This window comes from Megascapheus bottae, chromosome 3 (genome assembly GCF_031878675.1).
Source record: "Megascapheus bottae isolate mThoBot1 chromosome 3, mThoBot2.hap1, whole genome shotgun sequence".
NCBI classification, from domain to species: Eukaryota; Metazoa; Chordata; class Mammalia; order Rodentia; family Geomyidae; genus Megascapheus; species Megascapheus bottae.
In genome coordinates, this window is record NC_143511.1 from 81,866,609 (window position 1) to 81,885,876 (window position 19,268).

The 19,268-nt window shown below is 39.8% G+C and overlaps 1 protein-coding gene across 3 annotated transcripts in view; it reads right to left on the reverse strand.

Annotated features, from left to right (window-relative positions):
* The window catches only part of Dennd1a (DENN domain containing 1A), a 463,593-nt gene that overhangs the window by 193,154 nt on the left and 251,171 nt on the right, over positions 1–19,268 (reverse strand). For all 3 annotated transcript variants that reach the window (XM_090330613.1, XM_090330611.1, XM_090330612.1), the window contains exon 10: positions 7,160–7,260. In XM_090330613.1, coding sequence (XP_090186739.1) covers positions 7,160–7,260 — 101 coding nt within the window. The remainder of the gene's footprint in view (positions 1–7,159; positions 7,261–19,268) is intronic.

Here is a 19,268-nt window from a genome sequence, read left to right on the forward strand (position 1 = left end):
AAAACCTAAATATCCAAACAAACAAAAACAACCCTCCATTCTTTTGTTTTCATCTAAACATGTGAAATCCTCTGTGGAGTACTGTTTTCTATGAGACAAAACCAGCTACAAGCTCTCCTATTCCCTCTGCCTGATGCCAGGGCTATAGCATTCCTTGGCACTTGTTGCATTATGGAAACAATACACAGCTCTTGTGTCTGCTTTGGAATTCTTTAAAATATCCCACCTAGCCCCAAATTGGGTATGTAGAAAAGAATTTTAATCACATCTGTTCACCTAATCCATTTGCAATATACTTGGATATTGTCAATTTCAATTGAATTTTGCTTAATCATTTATGCATGTGTGCACACACAGGTGTATACATACATATACATACATGTGTGTATGTATACATAAATATACACACTTGTAGACAACATATTAACATATATTAACTGCATATTATGGGAATAGTCAGAAGTAACATAAAAATAGAACCACAAAACCTACTATTTATGGAGAACCTCCTTTGTGTTAGGAGTGATTCCTACTCTCCTTGGTCAGCTCAGAGAGGCTCACTGACCTCAAAGCTACTATGTGAAAAAGCCAGGGTCAAAGCCAGGTTTTTCCTTTTGCTACCACCATACCTACATTTGATTTTTGTCTCTGCCACCACAAATATCAATGACTGCAGTTAATTTAGCATTAATGTACTCTCAATGCAAAATTTCATGGTATCAATGAAGACATTGATTAGAATGGGCCCAGCTGTGCCTCACTGGAAGTCACTTCACAGCTACATCCGGATTCTACATCCGGATTGATATTCACATAGACAAGGCACCCTGTGGTTAAATGTATTAAAGAGCTTTGCTAAAAATTCTAGATGGAACAGATTCATGTAGCAGGTCGGATTGATTCAGAACCCTACATATAGCATAGGAAAAAGCCTCGGGTTAGTATCTTTCCCAGAGAATCTGAACAGCCCTGTGCTACAAAAATGGCTTTAATAATGCCACGAAGTATACATTTTATAAGCTCAAGCACAAAATCTAGGTTTTAGTTCTAATATATTTTATCTAACTTTGTCACTCAATCTTGACCACAGACTGTTTTAGAAGTTAGCTACAAATATGGCTGTTGACCTGACTTTTGCTGGAAAAACATAAACTTGTCTTGATCTGCTTTGAAAATTAACACAAAAGTGTGTTAACATGAACCTAGAATAATCCAAATATACAAACTTAGTAGATGGTTTGGGATATTTAGGTCTACTTCAGAGGGAAGAATGGAGAAAAGGGAATGTAAATGGGAGATTCTATATCACTTCTACTAGGACCATTAATTGCAAAATTTCATTAGCACAGTACCTGGTCATAATATACTCTGTTTGTTGAATGGATGTAATTAATGAATGACATCATATGTCTACAATAAGCAAAACATGAAGACTATATGAAGCATTTTTTTTCCCACAAGATCTTGGGGATAGGTACAACCCAGTCTCTGACACTTTTCAGTATATTAGCAAAGAAATGCTTAACATCCAGTAGCTCTGGATTCTAAGCTCCCATTATTCTTAGCTCCATGACTGGAAGTCACTACATTTAGCTCCATTTCCTAAGTTATATAAGAGAGTTAATATTTACACTTAATTCTAAAGGTGTATAGTAACTTTTAGAAAGAGTTTGCTACATACAGTACTCAAAATAGTAGATTGAGGGCCAGGAGTGTGGCCTAGCGATAGAGTGCTTGCCTAGGATGTATAAAACCCTGGGTTTGATTTCTTGGTGCCACATACACAGACAAAAGTTGGAAGTGGTACTGTGACTCAAGTGGTAGAGTGCTAGTCTTGAGAAGCTCAAGGATAGTGCCTGACTCTGAGTTCCCGCCCTACGACTGGCAAAAAACAAAACAAACAAACAACAACAACAAAAAACCCCAGCAGATGATGATGATGGACAAGGGTGATTTTAATCAGCAAGCTAATCCTTTGTCCCAGAAGTGGGAAGGCTTTGCCAATACTGGCCAAGGTCTGAGATGCCAACAGCCAAGGTACGGAACATTTTTGTTCTCTTTCAAAGTCAAGGGAATGGCACAGATCTGAAGTAGAAAGGAACCAGCAGCACATGTTTTTAAATATTCATAAGGGCTGGAAATGTCTTACTCCTTTCGTTTTCTCTGCCATCTGCTTTTGTTTCTTTTCTTTTCATTCTTATGCCACAGCTGCAAATGAAAACAACCACACAATAACTCAAGTTAAATAAAAAAAAAAATCAAAATAAAAACAATCTGATGGGTAAAAAGAGAAGATGAATTATAAAGTCTTCCCATGAGCTCTGAAGGCAGTAGAGCTAGATTAACATTTGATATGGGTTAAACTTTCTAGAGAATAAAATCTATGCCCCATTTTTTTGGTGATGGTGATAAGAGCAATGACAGTAAAACAAGTGGCCCCTATGAGCCACTTGATGACTAACACCTGTGATTCCTAGAGCCACTCCCATATGTAGGCTAATCATGCGCAATTCATAGAAAATGACATTGCAAGGTAAGAGAGGTAAAATTGACTTTTAATGGTGAGATAGTAAGAGATGAGACTGAGATTTGAATCCAAACCTAAGCACTTTTCACTTTGCCCCTCTCAAAATGGGAAGGGACATAAAAAATTAACTTGGGAAATATTTAAGGCAAACTATTTGTACTAAACTGATTATTCAGATAATTAAAATTTGTGATTATAGCTCTAATTAAAGTTAACTCAGATAATTGGTTGTTGTATTTGTGAATGTGCAATTAGAGTCTTCTACATAATTGCAGGGTGTTCAGTATCATACTTTCATTTATTAACTGCATGCAAACTAGAGCTCTGCTCTAGTGGTCTCTAGTCTACCAAAGGCTGTGAAACAGTTTTTTTTTGGGGGGGGCCCTGGACCTAAGGTCTATGACCTGTGATACTAACAGCAGGGGCTAGGTTCAGCCCCACTTGCCATGTCTTTGTGTGGAGGTCAATGAACACCTCATCATCAAGCACAATGTGAAAAGCTCTTATGGCCTACACTGTTGTCCTGAAAACTCTGAGCAGCATGTACCTGAAGAAAAACTGGCAGCAGTGGTCCTCATGTGTTAATTACACTTGCGAAGTCTATTATGCATAGAAAGGGCACCTGCTGGCAGTGAAAATGACTAGAATCCACCCTTCCTGTGCAGTGAGTAAATTGAGAGTTCATTTCTACAGGAGATAATAGTTTTCAGATTCCATTTCTTGTATCCCCTGCAAGGGGACATACTTAACATTTAAATCATCTGCAGAGGAACAAACCTCCCTCAAATTTGCATGTTTCAGGCTCCCAGCACTTTACTTAAAATGCTAGTTATCCCTGCTGCCTCTTACCACCAAGGATGAAAAGCTAGGTGGTAAGGAGTCCCACAGCACAATAGTATAAAGCTCTGAGCATTGACTCAAATTTCATGACATTTGTAGTTTCTGACCAGAATGGTGGCAGCAGTCTGAAGGTGATCAAATTAACCCTTGATTGTGTGTGTGTGTGTGTGTGTGTGTGTGTGTGTGTGTTTCCTTTCTGTTAGGGTCTTTCATTCATTCTTAAACTGTACAGTTAACAAATACCAAACCCCACTGGCCTATAATCATCCTTTGGTCAGACATTTTCTTTTGTGACAACAAGAGACCAGGAGAGAGATGGCTATCGTATAAAAATACATGAACTTCAAGGTGAAGTCTTCTCCTAAAACCCACTTGGGCACCAATACATGAGGGCCTGAACTTAAGTTCTCTTGAATGGTAGCCCAGTATGATGAGGGCTCAGCAGCATTCCTTGCCAATACCATGCTTTCATGGAGTGTGGTAGAATCTAAGGTCACTGGATCAGCTTTCACAGGATACAATAAAACAATTAACAAATCCTATAAGCAAACAAGATGGAGAGATGATGACTAGAACAAATACCTGGCTAGGATAAACACTAAGGGTTTGCAAGAGAAACTTTTCAGAGATGAAAAATTCTTCATTAGAGATATATTTGCAAATAAAGAAAATAAAAAGCATGCTGAAATCTTCTGTTTCTACTTTAAGTCATTGTTAAATATTTGTGTGTATATATAATCATGTTCCTTTAATACATCTAATTTTTACGGTATGTCTACATGTGTATATTTCTTGCTTGTTTTTATAAGAATGGAATCAGACAAACACAATGTCTACACTGGGGGAATTTACTAAACCTCTTGGGGTCTTGTTTTACTGATCTGTGGAATGGAGTTAATAACATCTGCTAAGCAGGGCAGTTGGAAGAATTAAATGAGAACATAAGATGTAGACAGGCCAGTAGTTAGGGCCCCCAACGACAGCTCCTGTCATCAGGACTTTTTGTCTCCATGGTCCTGGAGTACCAGTTTTAAATTAGCTCATAACTTAGTAACCAAAAATTTCCAAATAATAGAAAGGCCAAGTCATGCTATTTCGCAAAGGACCTACATTCACTTTCCCAGCTGTATCATCTGAATACAGAAACACTTCTGTCTGAATGCAAAAAATAGGTCTTGTGGGTTGTCTCTCCCAGTGGTACTCAAGGCTGCCTTTTAACACACTGTCTCACTCCATGGGAGACTCTGAGACATATTTCTGTGGAGAGGCACTTGTGTCTATGAAGTGGGGGCATTGCCTGGGAGGCTGTATGGCAGGGATTGCCAGCAGGTGCTCTTTACTGAGAGGGCCAGGATTGCGGAGTCTGTCTTGGGATAGGTATGCTACTTTTCTGTTCCTATCTTTTCTTTACCTATTTCTCTTACAGTCTCTCATTACCATTTCACTTCCTGGGGTACACAATTTGTTCCCTCTCTCTCTCCCTCCCCCCCCCCCCCGCCCTTCCCCTCTAGGTACCTGGTCTTCTCCCTCTCTGGCCTTCTGCCCAGTTCCCCAGCCTTTTATCCAAGCAGCAAGGTACATGACTGGGGAAGGGGGAAAGCCAAGAACTAGTTCAGACACTCAAAATGAAGAGTAAGGAAGTTAAGGTTTAGTTTGAGGAGTAGGACACCTGAGCACATCTGCAGGGAGAGAAGAGCGATGACTGGAAGGGATGTTCAATGAAATCATGGAAAAGGGAGGCCTTGCTGTACCCCAGATAACCCCAGGAGACCAAACTCTCAGACCATGTGGTCAATGGCTTCTCACAGACTGCTTCCCCTTTGTCAGGGTGAAATGGGGTGGGATGTTGAGAAAGGGAAGGGGATGGGTAATGAGTGACAGGCCTTGGGAAAGGGAAAGAAAGCAGCTGTGGGAATGGAGGTTATATGGCCTTTCTCTAGGACTAAGTCTGGAACATGATGGGCAGAGGGAAAAAAAAAAAAAAGAGAACAATCTGAGGGCCAGTGGCACCACCACCAGCATTCTAGCAAGTCCTGCTGACATTGGCCTCTAGACTTTTTCCTACAGTTTCTGCCCACTGGGCTGTACACAGGGGACCTAAAACCCAGAAGCTCCCCTCTGGTGGGTCTTAGCATTTTAGTGTGCCTGGCTTCAATACCTAATAATCTGAAGCTTTTCTGATTGTGTCTTACTCATTATTGCCTTTGGTGCTATATTCAAGAGATGTTTTTTATTTGTTGGTTATGAGCCACAACCTCATTATTCACATTTTCAAGAAGATGGTGAGCTTGACATATTCAACCTAGGGGTGATCATGATTCTTTCCAGGCCTTCCAGGACTGTGTGGCTACCTAGGTGAGCTTTTTAAAGTAAGACTGTTAAAAAAGCAAATCTTATGACTGACCTAGACTCCATCTTGAACCAATGGTAAATGCCTTGAATCATGTGTTCTTAAATGAGGGCTGCAAGATCTCAGACGGATCTCTTTCTCTTGAAGCACTGGTTTTCTGGCAGTCAGTGAGTGCCTTTCTGTACACACCCTTAGCTCCCTTAGCAACATCTGCTGACAAGAGTTTTAATCACATTATACTAGAGAAAAGTTTTTAATGAGGAAAGCGGATTCAAATTGGCCATCTAGAGTCTTTCTTTCCAGGAAGCTACTGGAGAGAAACAGTGAGTTCATCTTCATCATGGTTCAGTAGGAACTTGAATCAGGTACATTCCACTGTCAAGCTCTTCTACTGGAGTACTTTGTCTATTACCTCATTTCATCACCATGCAATTATGTGTTGAGCAACTTCTTCCTACAGATGAGGAAATAAAGTCTTGGGCCAAATGACTTAGTCAACTCCAAATTTCCCTTCCTTTCTCTTTATTTAAACTCATTCACTGAAGAGAAAAGTTTTCATCAAAAAAACTTTAGAAGACTGGGCTTATGTTTATAATCCTAGCTACTAAGGATTCTGACATCTGAGGATCAAGGGTCAAAGCCAGTACTGGTAGGAAAAGTCCTTGACAGCTATCTTCAATTAACCACCCAAAAGCAGAAGGCAGAGATGTGGCTTAAGTGGTAGAGTACTAGCTTTGAGCACAAAAACTCAGGGAAGGCACCCAGGCCCTGAATTTAAGCCCCAGGGCCAGCACAAACAAAAATTAAAACAAAAAACAAAAAACTTTTGAGGGTTTCAAAGTCTGGCATGGTTGAGGGTTAGTATGCTGGGACTAAACCTTGAAGACCTTGGGGGTCTAGACTGTTTCCAGGTTCCAATTTGTGTTTAGAGGAAGGAAGGAAGGAAGGAAGGAAGGAAGGAAGGAAGGAAGGAAGGAAGGAAGGAAGGAAGGAAGGAAGGAAGGAAGGGAGGAAGGAAGGAAGGGAGGGAGGGAGGAGAAGGGAGAAGGGAGAAGGGAGAAGGGAGGAGAAGGGAGGAGAAGGGAGGAGAAGGGAGGAGAAGGGAGGAGAAGGGAGAAGGGAGAAGGCAGAAGGGAGAAGGGAAGGGAAGGGAAGGGAATGAGGGAAGGAGGGAGGGCAGGCAACAGGCACACAACCTCTTGGTGTTTCTCCACACTGGGAAACAGGAAAGGTGTTAGTTTTTAAATGTGAATTTTGAATGATATGACCTATATGATAGCTGTTGGGAAACAGAATGGCTATGCCATCAGGTATGGCAAACACACACAAACACACGCATATTTAACTGGAGTAACACAGGGAAATACAAAGTTACATCTGTAACATTTCTGGTTATTTTACTTACTGGAGGAGGAAAAGTAAGAAGGTGGGTAGCATCTTACCAGCAGTAGTCCAGCAGGTGTGGAGGCAGCACGGGGATGTATACATGCTGCCAGTACATGGGGTAGAGCATCGCGGCTGAGCCATGAATACAGGCAGTCAACTGCAACACAGCAAAGCAGAAATTAAGAGCTAAGAACTTACTGTGGGCATGTATTATCATTGGGTTTCAGTGTCAAGTAAGTTTAAAAGTATAAATGGAGGGGGCTGGGAGTTTGGCCTCCAGGTAGAGTGCTTGCCTTGCATGCATGAAGACCTGGGTTTGATTCCTCGGTACCACATACATAGAAAAAAGCCAGAAATGGTGCTGAGGCTCAAGTGTTGAGCTCTAGCCTTGAGAAAGTCCAAGAACAGTGCTCAGGCCCTGAGTAAATAGCTATGCCCCTAGTGGCTCAGGACTTAAGAAATTTAAGGGGAAAAAAAAACAAAACAAAACAAAAACAAACAAACAAGCAAGCCAGGCACCAGTGGCTCACGCCTGTAATCCTAGCTACTCAGGAGGCTGAGATCTGGGTATCATGGTTCAAAGCCAGCCCAAGACAAAAATCTGTGAGACTTTTATCTCCAATTAACCACCAGAAATCCATTAATGGTGCTGTGGCTCAAGTGGTGGGGCGCTAGCCTTGAAGGTAAAGAGCTCAGGGACAGTGCCCAGGCCCAGATTTCAAGCCCTAGGACTGCCAGGGGAGGAAACAAACAATAGTGGTTCATAAAGGACGCCAACCCTTTGTGATCTTTTAAAAAAGAATTTATACTACATTTTCTTTTAATTTCTGAATGAATGTTTAAATAATTATGTAGACAAATCTTTTCCTTAGTGATGATTTCCTCTACTTTTATTTTAAGAAAGTCCTCCAAATTTTCTCCTGGCATTTAACTCTTTAATCCATCTGGAATTAATTTAGGTTTAAGAACTGAGGTGAGAATTTATTTTTTCCACCTAGTTAATCAATTGCTCTGGCATTGGTTACGGACTAATCCTTTTCCCTCTACACTTTTGATATGCGTCTATTTTGTATTCCTATTTTATTCCTTAAGAGCTAGAGAGATCATAAAATCAGCATTTGATACAATTAAATTTTAGGAAAGAAAATAAAAAGGAATACAACTGCTACAAAATTCAATATTGCAAAAAGAAAGGGGAAAAAGGCAACCTTTGGAGATGTAGTTATGAAGTGAAAAAAGCCAACAACACATGTTTCTTTCTGTCTTTTTTCTTTCTGTTTCTTTGGTTTCTGGGAAGCCTGTTCCCTAGAGAACTTTGCTTCTTTTGGAAGCTGTTAACTGGCCTTTGCTGACAGAAGGACATTTACGTGCTGAAAGAGTGACGTGCCAAGGCCCAGTTAAAAGAATCCCAAAGGTTAGTATAACATGACCAGCTTTAAATTGGATATTCTGCTGATGTTTCACAGTTGTGAGTGCTGTGTATTGAAGCCAGGGCACTACTTCCCCCGTTCCCAATTCTCTCCAGATCCTGTTCTTTCGATCAAGTACATGCCACAAACAGGAGATGATCTAGTGAGCACTGGAAAGCTGCTTCCAAGGACTTAGCCAAAGCTCCAATCCATCCTTCCCAATTTATTTATAGGTTCCTCAATAAAGGAGGCTGTCCTATGTACACAATGACACATCCCTTCAGAGTTTCTTACAGACTGAAAATCCTTGGGTGAGTGGAGAACAAACCAACTATACTCCAATGTCACCCTCAAGTTGGGAGGGAAGATTACACTGGAAATTGGCCTTGGCTCTCACTGCTTATCCTTTTCTTAGCTGCCAGAGTACTCTTCTGAAAGTGTAGGTCTAGCCATAATACTTTCTTCTCAGAAGCCTGGGGCATGTTTAGAACAGAAGTCTCCATCAGCTCCCAATCTACCTTCAAGCAGGATCTACAATTATGTCTCAACAGCCTGCCCCCTTTCCCCAACCATATTCTCTTTCAATATATAATGGGAAACAGGAAGTTATGGATTCCTTCCCTCCCTTCTTTCACTCATCTCCCATATTGGTCTGGATCTGTCCTGCTAGCAAACCCTCTGGCCTCTGTACATGTATTGTACTCCATTCCCCTCCTCCTTGAAGCTTCACTTTGGTTCCCTTGGGCACTTCTCCAGTTACTAACAGGATCACAATGCCCCTATTCGGTCCCCAGACATAAAGTACCCAAACAAAGCCCTGTCTTTCTTCATCTCTTTCTCAGTGGCACTGCATATATAAAAGTGTTAGTTAATACAATATGTCTTGAATAAAAATGATTCCTAGTTAGAATATATTCACAACATAAAGATAGCCACTTAGTGCTCAAATAAACAGTAACTGTCCCAAGATTTTCATGAGTCTCAGAGTGGGGCATGTAACTCAAATTCCAAAATAATAACAGTTTAGACATAGATATGTCAATGTGGGAAAAATCAAGTTATTTATTCATTTACCTATTAGTGCAATAATGTGTCTGTTCTGTAACACATCAAATAAACAAAAACTCTTAAGGCTTCATTGAATTGTAATCCTTGGGAAAAAAATCACCTTATGAAATAATCCTGTTTGTGTTGGAAATTGTTACTATTGTCTTTATAGCACCTTTCCATGTCTTCTTAACTTCAAAATAAGCTTCATAAGTAAAAGCCCCAGATCTTTTTTTTTGTCTTTTCATTGTATTTTATTTTTGAGGTGATGCAGAGAGATTACAGTTACATTCATCAAGTAGTAGGTATATTACTTCTTGAACATTCATAGCCTTCCCATGTTTTTCTCCCACTTTCTTTCCCCCGACCCCTCCCAATCATCTTGCTTTTCCCCTCCCCTTCCCTATTTCATATAAACAAATTAATATCTATACAAAATACCAAGTACCAAAGTCAGATACAGTAACAACATGAGGTGAACTCTTAAGGGGTGGGGAAGAGAAAATAAATAACTTCACATAGAACATTAAGAACAACAATCACAAAGATAAACCTCTTGTTTCCATATCCTAGAGTTAATTTCACTTGGCCTCATCCTATATGGCCGTATGCACATAGCTTTTGAGTTATTGTGATCCTCTGCTAGGAGAATCCTAGATGTGTACTAATTATTACAAATGAGGAGCCTATGTTTCTTTGAAGCCCAGATCTTAAAATTACTTATCTTTATTAAAAAAAAAAACAAACAAACAAAAAAACCAAGGCTGGATACTGGTGTCTCACGCTTGTAATCCTAGCTATTCAGAAGGCTGAGATCTGAGGAGCACAGTTTGAAGCCAACTTGGGCGTAAAAAAGCCCATGAGAGTTTTTTTTTTTTGGAGGGGGGCAGTCTTGAGCCTTAAACTCAGGGCCTGAGCACTGTCGTTGGGCTTTCTCAAGGCTAGAGCTCTACCATCTGAGGCACAGCACCACTTCTGGCTATTTCTATGTGTGTGGTACTGAGGAATTGAATCCAGGCCTTCGTGTATGCTAGGCAAGCACCCTACCACTAGGACAAACTTCCAGCCCCACATAAGACTCTCCAATTAACTAACAAAAAAATCCAGAAGTAGAGTTATGGCTCATACTGTAGAACTTTGAGCACAAAAGCGCAGGGATAACACCCAAGTCCTGAGTTCAAGCCCGAAGATAGGCACACACACACATATACAATAAAATCAGGTTTTTAAGATGCTTGATTACTTTATTAGGGGATTTTATAAGGGCCAACCTTTGCAATTGAGGTAAAATGAATTCATCCATTTAAGAAAACAAAACAGAGTTGTTTGGCTCTTATCTAAAATACTAAGTGGCACTTATTATGTATATCGATCCTCAACAACAGTGGCTAAGCTGATTACAAGTGAAGTCTTATTATATGTCTATGCTTAACTAGGAGTAATGTATTTGTCCTGTAAAGTATCACTAGTCAGTTACTTTTAAAGTAACTTCAAGGCCCACTTCTAAAATAAGTGCCCTAAACGGCTATATTCATTCCTTACAGAAGGTGTATTTTCAAAGTAATGAAAGTATACAATTTGCAGTATCCTCAACAAAGGAGTATTGTGAATATTTAATTAAATTTGAGGAAAATGATCCTATCAAAATCTCATTCAGTGGAAGAATATAAAGATAGTATGTGTAAAATTTGCCCAAAGTCATTAGTCACAATGAATATTCATCAGAAGCCAATTATCAATCCCATTTAATGACACCCCAAAAGATTTTGCCTGAAGCAGATGAATAGTCTAAGACTCCAGACAAAACTAGGCAAATTATACAGCCAACAGCTAGTCCAGCCAGGATACAGATTGTAAAGTAAACCACTGGTAGATTTTGGCCACACCCTAGCAAATTCTGTCCTTGATTCAAGGTGTACAAGATCAGTCATATCATGGAGCATTATATATAACTTCATTAATTTTCTCCAAGACTGACAGAACACAAAGGGGGCTAGACATGAATGGCTAGCAAACAGTGATATAGGTGGAAAAATTACAAGGTCTTTTTTTTTTTTTTAAGTGTAAGGTACTTTGAGAACAAAGATGATGTTCAAATTGTCAAATCTTAAGATTCCAATGCCCTGTCTTGATACCTAAAGGCAGATCTACAAGTTAGTGTGGAAGTAAAAAATAAGAATTCTTCCTTTAAAAAAGTCCCAACAGTGTATATGCCAAACACTGTGTTAGAGGTTAAGGTTCTTGCAGATTATTGTTTTAAAGGAATATGCATGTGGAAATATATGCACATACATTTCACAGATTAAAAAAAATAGTCTCAGAGGTAAAATAACTTGCCCAAAGCCACATTGCTAGTAAGTGACAGAACTGGGACTCATATACAGGTCTGTTAGGCTGTAATGGTCACTGTTTCCACAATGCATAAATTAACTCAGAAAGTGTTTGTGTGGCTACTCTGTGCCATCCACTGTGCTGAGGATTCTAAAATAGATGAGCTATTATCCCTTTAGGCACTGCCCAATTATGTAGATATGCATTTGCCTCACGGTTAGGTGACCAAACATCTAGGACAAAACACCAGAAACAGAAAATAATCGTTTATTTTTTTTTAACAGAACAAAGAACACACAAAATTGATTGCATGCCTAAGGCATAGTAGTTTTAGACTGAAAAATAAGCATTTTAAAAACAAACTCAGATCTGACCATTTCCTGATGATTAGTCACATTTAACTAAGGTGTTGTAGTGTCTTTAATCCATAGGAAATCCTAGACCAGGAAATAATGACTACTGTAAGAGGAAAGGTTTATATGCCAGTTTGGGCACACATATCTGAAAGTTTGGATTAACAATAGTTGAAAATCTTGCTTTTTATGTGCTCCCTTTCACATACCTACCTGCACAGTCAGAATTCCACTCAGTATCTTTTTGATCTGAGCAAGTCACTGTACCTCCTGGGTCTCAATTTTCCCAGTATGTAAAATGAGAGGCTGGACCACAAGATCCCTGTATCTGCCTGTAGTTTGGCTCTAGAGGGACTGCCATCTTTTGATGAAGAGAATGTGTCTTCTCTGCCCCCGTAGGCAGAGGTCACTTTCAAAGCCACTCCTTATCTCCTACTTTGCTTGACACAGGGCAGGTGCTAGATCAATGTTTAGGCAATTTGAGAATGCCTCCAGCTTAACATAATCAGGAATGGTAGACAAGATTACCACACACTTAACAAATTACAGTTACTTAATAGATCACAACTATAAGTTGTAAATTCCTAAGAAAGCATTCAGATTCCATTCTAAACACTGGCAAACAAAAAGAATCAGATGGTCCCAGTCATTCTTCACATCCTGGAATTCACAATGTTAAACAAACTAACACCTGCTACACAGGGTTATAGGCATTCAAGCTTCCCACTGAGAACTTAAACATAAAGAAACTGATAACACAAAGAGATGAACAACAGATGACTAACTTTAAGCATAATTTATTTTGGGGCCAGGAGTTTGGCCTGGTGGTTAAAGTGCTTGCCTAGCATGCACGAAGACCCGGGTTCGATTCCTTGGTACCACATACATAGAAAAAAGCCGGAAGTGGTGCTGAGGCTCAAGTGGTAGAGCTCTAGCCTTGAGAAAGTCCAAGGACAGTGCTCAGGCCCTGAGCTCAAGCCCAGGACTGGCAAAAAAAAAAAAAAAGCATAATTTATTTTTAAGCCCATCATTTCAATCAGGATCATCCTAGCTAGAAAAATTGTAGGAAATGTGTGTTTAGGGAAGCTACTAAATTTCTGAACTTGAGAAATTAGATTATTTTATTAAATAAAAGAATTTATAAATGAATTATATCTCTGAAAGAATTATAAGCCATTTTTTGTCATCAGGGAATAAATAATGCTACAATTCAATCAGTGCTGTGATTTTTGTTTTTGATGATGAGTTATTCTCTAAAGGAAACTCCACTGTAGAATCTCTTTTTTGTTGTTGTTTTGTTTGTTTTGCCAGTCCTGGGGCTTGAACTCAGGGCTTGAGTACTGTACTTAGACACTTTTTGCTCAAGGCTAATGCTCTGCCACTTCTGGCTTTTTCTGTGTATATGGTACTGAGGAATTGAACCTAGGGCTTCGTGCATGCGAGGTGAGCACTCTACCACTAGGCTATGCTCCTGGCACTCTAAAAAGTTTTAAGTTAAATCTGCCGGAACTCTGTAAATCTATCAACTCTTTCATGACTGTGAGAAAAATCTTTATTTGAAAATGGTTCATCTATATTCCAATGGTGTTTATTATATTTAGTAGGAAAATAATGGAGTTCTAAGAAACCATGTTAAGAAACTAAAGATGCTTTAGCCCAGAGGCAAGTTAAACAGCCTCAGAAATCAAAAAACCATCTAGTAGCTCAAATAGATGCTGTACATGTTGACAGGAAAGAAGGAAAGAGGAAGGAATGTCCTGCTTTTCTTATATGAGATATAGTGCCTTCTTTTAAGAGGACAGAAAAAGCAATCTTTGGGTAGTTTCTCTTAGCTTGATGGGACTCATCCTTTTACTCCCATATGCCATTATCATTTGGGGAAAGGAAAAACAATCCATCATGGAGTCAAATTCAGTGCTTCTTCCCCAAAACAGTGTCATCCAATCCAGGGGAAGCCTACTCATTACTCTATTTTTTAAAAGCTACCTAGTAGCTAAAATAATTATAGTAAGTTATTAATCAAAGTAACAAGGTTTGTTGCCAACACCTGCCACTTTAAAACATTAAAGCAAACAAAGCTGGGAGAGAAAAATTTTAGCTGCCCAAGCAGAGGCAGAAACTATGGTAAGGCAAACTAGGAAAGCCTGTAAGCATCAGGAGGAAGGAAAGGACCTTCTTTTTATATTTAAGGTAAAAATGAAAAAGACAGCCAGGCGCAGTGGCTCACTCAGGAGCCTGAGATTTGAGGATCATGGCTCAAAGCCGCAATACAAAGCCGGAAGACTCTTATCTCCAATTAACCACTACAAAACAGGAAGTGGAGCTGTGGCTCAAGGGTAGGTTGGTGGCCTTGAGCTGAAGAGCTCAGGGACAGCGCCCAGGCCAGAGTTCAAGTCCCATGACACCACTCCCCTGAGGGGTGGGGGGAAGAAAGAAAAATGTAAAGTTACGTGGAGATTGATAATAATTCATTTAAGTATGAACAGACCAAATATTTAGCTACTCTTCCATTCTGTGCCTGTGACAGACATTACTAATTACTTAATCTTGTGGTTGAGAGCTGACACAATTGTCCTAACATTCAAGTATAAGTGGCCATTCAACTTAGGTACTTAAATCTGTTTTTTACTTCAAGCCTCACATAAGTATTTGTAAAATTTTCCAAGATTATAATTTATCTTTAGTTATATAGTTCTTTTTACAAAGAACTTTTTGTTTTTGGTACTGGGGTTTAAACTAAGGACCATGCACTTTTTAAGCAAGCACTCTATTATCACTTGAGCTATGTATGTCCTTACACCTTGATTTAGTTTATTTTTCAGAGAGGGCCTTGTGTTTTTGTCTGGGTCCTGATTTGGACTATGATTCTCCTATACCTTTGCCTCCTGAGTTGGAGTTACAGACTTGTGCCACCATGCCAGGCAATAAAGCAAGCAGGCACAACTGAATATGGGAGTTAAGTCATGAGTAGCTCCCTGTCAGGTATCTATATAAATGAAGAAGGAACTAAAAAAACCTTCAGATGGTGAGGTACTAAATTTGTATACATAGCAAAAGAAAAAAATTCTCCCTTCTGTACTTTTGTGGGGCAAATCCAACCTTAGAAAGTGACAACAAACTCAGAAATGATTAAAGCTATAAAGCAGTCACTATTATAAGCACTTAATTAGCACTTAACTATCTGCCAAATACTGAGGACAGTATCTCACATATATTTAACTCATTTAATCCTTAATAGGTAGTCAACATTACTGCTCCCATTTTACAGGTGGGGAAGCTTACATAAAGTCACAAGCTTATGGTAGAGCTAAGATATGAACAGTGGGAAGTTGAGTCCCCCTGTCTGCTCTCAGATTACATGAAACTGTCTCTGTGCTCTGATCTGTATTAATCCGACAATTATAGAGCATCTACTATGTGTACACATCATGCCCTCAAGCAATTAAAAGTAGAGACAGAAAGATCAAAGTGCAAACAATCAACTTCAACACAAAAGCATTATGAAAGAAGTGCTATCACAGAGGTTCAAGTGTGTCAGCATAGAAAGGAGGAATCCCTAATTCTGCTTGGGGCAAGCATTGGGCAGCATAATGACAGAGGTACCAGAGCATTCAGGGACCCGAGGATGAGGACAACAGAGGTGGCAGGGAAGCCAGTCAGGTAGAGAAGTGGGTCAAGTGAACACAAGAGCTCTTTAGGCGACTTGAGTGCTATGTAGTAGTGACTGCAAAGTCTCAGGCAGAAATGACCACTAAGTCAACAATTAAATCACTAGTGATAAGTGGGCAGGTATGTTCTCGGGCACAGATGCATTTACCACCCACTACCACCAGTTAGATAAATGGAAGCTGCAAAACTCTCCCAGGATCTCTATTTCCTGCTTCTCAAAGTCAAATCCAAGGTTACTGCACACAAAGGGGAGATTAAGTGACAAGTGCTACATTTACAGAGTAAGTAGTATACGATCAGAGTTGGCTATGATTTTCATATCTGTGATCATGGATCCTTTACAAGTCCTGATTTTGAATAAGGGCTCTAAGAGATTCCAGAAGTCAATTTGACCATATCCAAAGGAGCAGACAGTGGGGCAGGGAGGATTAAGTCCACAGCAGAGGCAAAGCTGAACCAAACCATCCTGACTTGAAGTCTGAAGCTTTCTCCTTTAACTGTGTTGTCCCTTCTTGGGGGAAAAAATACCAACAACAAGGTTGTCTGATGCATGTAGCTGTGAGAGCCTATGTAACCCTCAAGATAGAAGAAAATCACAAACACAAAAATCCCTGTTTGTACTAACCCATGACCGATTGGCCTAATCTTACACCATACTACTCTACCTACATTCACCTAAGTGTCCATACCTGCCACCATCACAAACAGCAGAGGGGCTTGTAACTCCATGTTCTCACTAACTAAATAGGCCTTCTAGATTCCTTAATGAAACCAATAGTTTCTGCCAAAGTGAATATCACACTTAGGGATTTTTCAAGTACACTAAGATGTAAGTTATTTTACTATTACTCATTAGTGTTTCATGGTAGAGATCCAATTCATAAGAATCATTAAGAAATAAGTTATCAGTCATGCTCTGGTGGCTCACACGTGTAATCCTAGCTACTCAGGAAATCTGAGGATCATGGTTCAAAGCCAGCCCTGACAGGAAAGTCTGTGACTCTTTATCTCCAATTATCTACCAGAAAACCAGAAGTGGCTTTGTGGTTCAAAGTGGTAGAGGACTATCCTTGAGAAAAAAAGAACGCAGCAGTGCCCAGGTACCAAGTTCAAGTCTCTTAACTGACAAAAAAAAAAAAAAAGCAGGAACAGTGGCTCACGCCTATAATTCTAACTACTCAGGAGGCTGAGATCTGAGGATCACAGTTCAAAGCTAGCTGGGGTAATAAAGTCCACAAGACTCCTATCTCCAATTAACCACTAGAAAACTGGAAGTGGTACCATATATGGCTCAAGGGGTAGAATGGTAGCCTTGAGTTGAAGAGCTCAGGGACAACACCCAGGCCCAGAGTTCAAATACCATGAAAAAAATAAGTTATCAGTTCTATAAGGAAGGTACAAACTAATTTCACAAATTTCCCATGTTACAAAAATAATAAAATTTTAGGCCATGTTTATAATGATATGTCTATTTTGTTTTGTTTTGTTTTTCCATTCCTGGGGCTTAAACTCAGGGCCTGAGCACTATCCTTAGGCTTTTCTCAAGGCTAGCGCTCTACCAGTTGAGCCATAGCACCACTTCTGCCTTTTTCCCCCTCTGTGTTTCATTTTTTTTTTTTTTTTTTGGCCAGTCCTGGGCTTGAGCTCAGGGCCTGAGCACTGTCCTTGGACTTTCTCAAGGCTAGAGCTCTACCACTTGAGCCTCAGCACCACTTCCGGCTTTTTTCTATGTATGTGGTACCGAGGAATTGAACCCGGGTCTGTTCATTAGTTCCAAATCTGGATGTCTATCCCTCTCCTGGAAAATGTTTAAAAACTATCTAATTCTCTAGATCCATATAAGATCTCTGAAATCAAGTGGCGGCTTGTAGGTATTCCCCACGAACTACTCTTTAGCAAGTTCTCTGGGTGATTTTTAATATTTGTTACCCGTGACTATGAGAAACCTGTGCCCAGCTCAAAGGGGGAGAGGCTCATGTTTGTTGAAGCAATGATAGGAGAGAAAGATAAAATCTAGTATGGAGGATATATCTGGTTGACGTTATATCAAAGGATCACAAATTAAGCTATCCATGTTCTATATTACATTATACAGTGTCCTTAACATCTCATGGCTCTCTTCATTTTAGTTATAGTTCAACAAGAATAGAAAACCGCTTATACATAAATCAAGTATACAGTTCAAAAAGCAGTTAATTATGTTTACAGAGAAAGATTATATAAATAAATGATACCAATCATTTCTTCTTCCTGTCAATGGAGGTTCCTTTCATGTTTTTTTTAAACAGTTTTTATAATATTATCTGAGCCACAATAAAACTTTATGTAATAGAGATTAGCTAGGCAATGATATTCTTGTGGCTGGCCGCTAAGTCTGCAGTTCAAGCCACTTCATTACATCTTGCTAAGGATTTCCCTCTTCGCCAAAAGGATTAGTTTTCTTCTCACTTCTTTGAATACTCTTCTTAGGTTGTGAGCATGAACTAGGTTAATCTCTTTCTCTTCTAGCATATAAAAGATGAACAAACAAAACATTGAATTTATTTTTTTTAATAGAACACTAAATTTAGTCTTAGAATTCTATGTTTGGGAAGTTTCCAGTTACAAGGTCTTGGCTTCCCTTGAGCACAGTTTGAAACAAAATAATGCAGTTTGTTCCGGACTGGAACACGCAGAGTGGAGTGTGCAGGCTGAGGGCCCTGGCGTGGGGCCAGGGCTTCAAACCGCCTCACACTGTCACTCTCCTCTCTGCTTCAAGGGCCGCAACACAGCAAACAATTCTGTTTTTCTACTCCAGAAGAACTGGGAAAGCTTTGCGTGCATCGTTTAGGTGCCAGGACTACCACACAGGCTGCCACAGCTATGGCAAGGTGGAGTTCATCGGGAAAGAAGTAAAAATGAAGCTGATCTGAAAACCTGCTCTATCTATGAACTGGCCCTTTCTCAGGTCACAAGACCAGATGGTGCAAGACAATGAATGCTGTCAGGGGAGTGGGCGGGATGGGACAGTGCAAAGTTGGGAAAGGATCCAGGCCTTCCCTTGAATACTGAAGCAGCTACAAAGGGCCTGACTGAGTGGCCCTGGTGAGGAGGACACAGAGGTATCGCCCACTACTCTTTAGTTCCCAGTGTCCAAGTCTCACATTCTCGGGGACAAATTTGTGTTACTACTTGGAAAGAAATGGACAGGGAAATGCTTCTAGTTTGTCCCCCTTTCAAGGATACCATCACAAAAGTATAAATTCTTTTCAGTTATAGGACCACACAAATAATGAGGTGTGGAAGCTCAATGATTTGTAACAATCTGGCCTCTATACTACATCCTTTTCCTATGTATTTGTTTCAGAAAGTATTTG